The sequence below is a fragment of the Borostomias antarcticus genome (assembly GCF_949987555.1).
Source record: "Borostomias antarcticus genome assembly, chromosome: 2".
Classification (NCBI taxonomy): Eukaryota; Metazoa; Chordata; class Actinopteri; order Stomiiformes; family Stomiidae; genus Borostomias; species Borostomias antarcticus.
Genome location: NC_140235.1, coordinates 2166580 through 2172090, shown reverse-complemented (window position 1 = coordinate 2172090; position 5511 = coordinate 2166580). Strand labels below are relative to the sequence as shown.

The 5511-nt window shown below is 42.9% G+C and overlaps 1 protein-coding gene across 1 annotated transcript; it reads left to right on the top strand.

The window, feature by feature from the left end:
• Positions 1-2032: 2032 nt before the first annotated feature.
• On the top strand, positions 2033-4794 carry six3a (SIX homeobox 3a; the record flags this gene model as incomplete). The annotated part of the gene is made up of 2 exons (XM_084459249.1): positions 2033-2724; positions 4602-4794. 2 exons carry the CDS (start codon positions 2033-2035, stop codon positions 4792-4794), a joined length of 885 nt encoding a protein of 294 aa, XP_084315375.1.
• Between the last annotated feature and the right edge of the window lie 717 nt (positions 4795-5511).

The following is a 5511-nucleotide window of genomic DNA, read 5'->3' as shown; positions in this document are numbered from 1 at the left end:
GCGAGGGGGATTCTAACTACATCCAGAAACACCGGAGACTGTGAATATTGGGAGTAGTTTGTGTTAAGCCCGTGCACTCCTAATATTGGCAAGGAGGAGAAGGGGGGGGGTAGTTTTAACACCACTACTGCCAGGATGAAAATACCTCCGGGTGACTCCCCTCGTCCACGAAGCTTCCCGATGGGACCAATTCAAGTGGCCCTTGGAATTACTTCTCTTGAGTTCCGTATGTCAAGGGAGCCAACAGGTTTGATCCCAAAGACACAACCTGCCCCAACGCCTCCAACAAGATCATCACCACCCAAGCCCATATCACACACACACACACACGCACGCGCGAGCACACACACACACACACGCACGCGCCCGTATTTGTATTGTAGATCACTCCACTGGTGAATATGAAAACCATAAAAGGCATATTGCGCATGCCAGGCTACTTACTCCCTGTTAGCTGGACCCGGGGCCATAGAGACGGCGCAGGGGAATGCGCAAATCTGAGAAAAAGAGGGAAAAGTTTTTGAATTCCTGAATGATTTGGTAGAAAGGCGGCTTAGGATAATTATGTCAGCTTTATTGAGGCCGGATTAACCGAAGTCTAGATGCTACGCATTATACGCGCCCTTACAATGTGAGCACTGTTCGCTATAGAGTGAACTCGCACTGTTTTAACACCAGCTAAGTCCTGTCTAAATATGAGGCAATACAGTCGCTTTTGTCATAAACCTGAAAACCACACCGCTATGGTTGCTAATGAAGCCGAATCTCATGACAAATGCAACCTTGATCATGTGTTTTATAGCCTACTTGATCAAATTAAAAACGTAGGCTACTGGGTACATCTTGTAGGCCTACATTCGGTTTGAGTATTTTTAATGAGTTTGGGCTATAGCTATAATTTAAAAATACTTTAAGCCAACTAAATGGGCTACATTAAAGACAATAATAACATTGGCAAAACGTGTCTCGGGCCAAAAGCTCAGTGGATCCGTGTTTAAAAAAAAAAAAACATCAAATATTATTATCATAACGCTCGATATTAATTTGGCATCAGAACGCTGTTTGGATATAGTGCAGTGGGGAGTGTTTGCACCGCAGTGTCTCAACAGACGAGGCCGAGTCGGACAGCAGGGCGAGCGGCAGCGGAGCTCCAGGAAGCTCCGGTGGAGGCAGCCAGACCGGTCAGACCCAGGCTGCAGCCCAGACCGTGGCACGGTAAATAGCCTATTTTAATATCGCATATCCAGAGAAAATCAGACAGTCAGATTATTACAGTTGCCAATGAATTTTGTATTTTCTCCATAATCTAAGCTAAATAAAAGACGCGTAAATGCGCATAGGAATAGACTATAGGAAAAAAAAAACGCATGGATTACAAGAAATGGGCAATAGATGACGTTGCCAGTAATTCCTCTCCAAAAATTTAAAAGTGTTGATATGCACCGAATACGGCGAAACCAGTAAAAAATAGTCAGTGAACTGACCAAGTTATGTATTTTAAACGTGTATTTCCGTTTCCCTGTTTGTCCATTTCTCGCCCCATACCCCCCCCCCCCCTCTCTCCCCGTCTAAGCATCTATAGGCTGGCCTACCCTACATATCTTCTTTAGCTTTAACGAGCCTCGTTAAGATCGCAATAATATTCCACCCACTAATTGCTCATTCCATTCAACAAATAGGATAGCATTGGCTCCTACTTCGCATGAGGCCGTGCTGTGGGAGGGTGGTGTTGAGATCGGAGTTTGTGATAACCCCCTGTGCGTGCTGCAGAAGTGCTGAAAGCCTCGCTCTACGTACTGGCTAATGATTGGCACGCTTGACAGTGATTGGCAGTGCTTCCATGACAACCTCACAACGACACCAAGAAGACCAATAGAAAAAGCGACACAAAATGTTTCAATGCTACACTCACGGTGGATTTAGGGGGGAGATATTATGAGGCTGGTGTCATTAGGCGATCGCTATTGAATCATTCAATCTTTACGCGCCGCTTCTTTTTCTTGATAATTTTCTTTCTCTCTCAGGTCATTCCATGGTTTTCAGATCCCCCTTAGAGCTTTATCCCTCCCATTTCTTCCTGCCAAACTTTGCTGATCGCCCTTTGCTCCTGGCGAACAGCGCTCCCAGTACCAGGTCTCCGGAAGACTTGTCAATGTTTCAGCTACCGACCCTCAACTTCTCTCCGGAGCAAGTGGCGAGCGTCTGCGAGACGCTGGAGGAAACCGGAGATATCGAGCGGCTGGGACGGTTCCTGTGGTCCCTTCCCGTTGCACCGGGAGCATGCGAGGCGATCAACAAGCACGAATCCATCCTGCGGGCCCGCGCCGTGGTCGCCTTCCACACGGGGAACTTCAGAGACCTGTACCACATCTTAGAGAACCACAAGTTTACCAAGGACTCCCACGGCAAGCTGCAGGCCATGTGGCTGGAGGCGCACTACCAGGAGGCAGAGAAGCTGCGCGGTCGCCCCTTAGGACCGGTTGATAAGTACCGGGTACGGAAGAAGTTCCCTCTGCCCAGAACCATCTGGGACGGCGAGCAGAAGACGCACTGTTTCAAGGAGCGGACGCGCAGTCTGTTAAGGGAGTGGTATCTCCAGGACCCGTACCCAAATCCAAGCAAGAAAAGGGAACTGGCTCAAGCCACAGGACTCACTCCTACACAGGTCGGAAATTGGTTTAAAAATCGAAGGCAACGAGACAGAGCCGCGGCAGCAAAAAACAGGTTAGTAGCCTAGTCTATTCATCGTCGGTGTAGGCTACAGATGCGGTGCTTATCTATTACTACCACTGTTTACAATCTTTCTTCTTTTTTAGATAGATACGTAAGCCTACGATAGCCTAAATCAGATCGTCCAAAAGCTTGCGGAAGTGTTATCATATAGGCTACTATTTTGGGGTGACATTTTATAGCCTAGTTATAACCAGTGCATTGAGGAACGACTTTTATTCCGTTGGCCACAAAATCGAACTCCTATTGTTGCTGAAAATATCATTATGATGCGTTAATCAGAAATCACTATCAAATCACAAAGATTAATCACCTGACAGGAAATGAGAAGTTAGCATAGTCTAATGGTAGCATATGCATCACAAACAAAACAAAACATTTATTAAATAGGCCAAACTATGGACATGTTTTGCACAGAAAATAAACTACATTTGTAGAATACACAATTAAAATAGCCATGGTTTTCTGTATAAGCTGTTGCATAATAGGCTATGTTGTAGCCTAAACATATGCGTCTATTACTTGAATTAGGCTATAGGCTACTTTTCTCTCAAGTTAAAGTTTCTGTTATATCATAGGCTACTAAACTTTACGTGTCACACCTTTAAATTTGTATTCGAATAAACAAATACTTATGCTGGTAGATAAAGGTTATTATTAGCAACATAGGCTAGCTGGTACATATGACCTTTAGCCTACTTAAGAAATATGTATTTCTTGTCATAGGCCCAGAGTTAGTGCACATTTAAACACATATGCTAGTTGAAATGGCACTATAAACTGTAATATCGTACCAATGAATAGAAAGGCTAATATCAGCTCAGCACAAAACCTAATTTGGTTGTGCCAACGGCCATCAGACTATAACAGTGTTTGAGTGTTGCTGTGTTCCTGAGTGTTGTGGATGTGTGCATGTAGGCTATAATATAGCCTATATCTATACTGACTGACTGTCTATATGTATCCTATATTTATGCACACTGTATGTATATATTTATTGTAATTTAATTTATTATGTATATTCTCTTTGTATATGCGTATTCTTTATTCCACTGTACCCACATTTTCCCCACGGGGATTATTTAAGTATCTATCTATCTATCTATCTATCTATCTATCTATCTATCTATCTATCTATCTATCTATCTATCTATCTATCTATCTATCTAAATAACTGTAACTGTAATTTCCTTAGTTGTGATTGTACGTGTAATAGCCTATTGCACTGTGTAATATACTCGAGATGAATTCAAATACAATATTTGGAGGCATATTGTGATAAACAATGGGTATATTGACAGAAATACACGCTCTAAACCGTCTCTAAACCATTCCAATAGGCGATAAGAGTGAATACATAGGATAGCCTACATTTCCACGTCTCAATTTGCTGTGCCAGTGATGGAACCATCATAGATGGATTGACAGAAGCATTTAGGGTGATTGGAGTGATTCGAAATTTTACGTCACTCATTCATACACAGCTCTTAAATCTCTGCAATCTGAAAAATGTATGTCGCTTATTCTTATCTCAGTGTGTGCTTTTGGATTTGGGCCTGTGTTAAGCCTATCAAATAAATAGCAACGTTAAGTGGAGCTGCATGTTTAAAATACTAACATTTAGGCCTCCTGTTCATGCTTTTTGTAACAACATTTAGACTAGGCTTGTTATTTATTATGACCAAAATCCACAGAGTAGGCTAGTCCATGCTAGGCTAGTCCATGCTAGGCTAGGCAACTGCTTTGCTGTTTCTATTATCCCCCTAAAGATAGCCTCTTCGTTAACAACATGGCTTCTTGCAGGCTGATGACTATTTTGAGGACGTTCTGTGTCTAAATAGATGCCTTTTCTTCTCTCTTTCATTCGATAGGCTTCAGCATCAAGGCATAGGGCAGAACGGTCTGCGGTCCCTCTCGGAGTCCGGCTGCACGCCGCACAGCTCGGCCGAGTCGCCGTCGACCGCCGCCAGCCCGACCACCAGCGTGTCCAGTATGACAGAACGAGTCGACACGGGGACGTCCATTCTCTCCGTGACCTCGAGTGACTCGGAGTGCGATGTATGATACAAAAAAGAGAAATATATACAGGGAATATGGACCTGAAAAACTATGAAATATTGGGGATGAAAAAAAAGGACAAATTGATATAAATATAAAAAAGAGATAAGCCTAAAAGCACGTCTTTTTCAAGCGCTTTCAATGGACCCACGCCCTCCCCCTACCCCCACCACTACTTGCATGATGTTTTTTTGTATCTGGGGAAAAAACTCTGAATTCATTATTTCCACACGGACCATCAAGAAGAGGGGACGACCAGTGTGTTTAGTCGCCTTTTTCCATCTCCGTTTTAGTCCAAGTGATGATGCCGCTCAGCCAAGATGCAATCCTGTTTTACTTTATGTTCATCAGACAATCATTTAAGTCGTAAGCACCTTTTTACACTTCTGTCACTGCCTGTGTGGGGTACTGGTCAAATGTGGAACCGAATCGTTATGACTGTATAAGATTTTTATTTTTATTTCAAGATTTTATATTGAATTATGTATATCTCAAGTAATGCGATCATTCTCCCGGTCTGTAATATACGTGTAGAAATATGCTTGTACATAATATTGCTCTCGTCTCCATCTCTCTGTTTTCTACCCTTCCTCACTTTTCTCAACTTGGTGTTCCTACATAAAATATTTGTCAAAGCGTAAAACTAAGTGCTCTAGGCGTTTTGTTTGTTTGTTTTTATACTTAACATGGGATAAGGATGATATAGATACACGTGTTATCAGT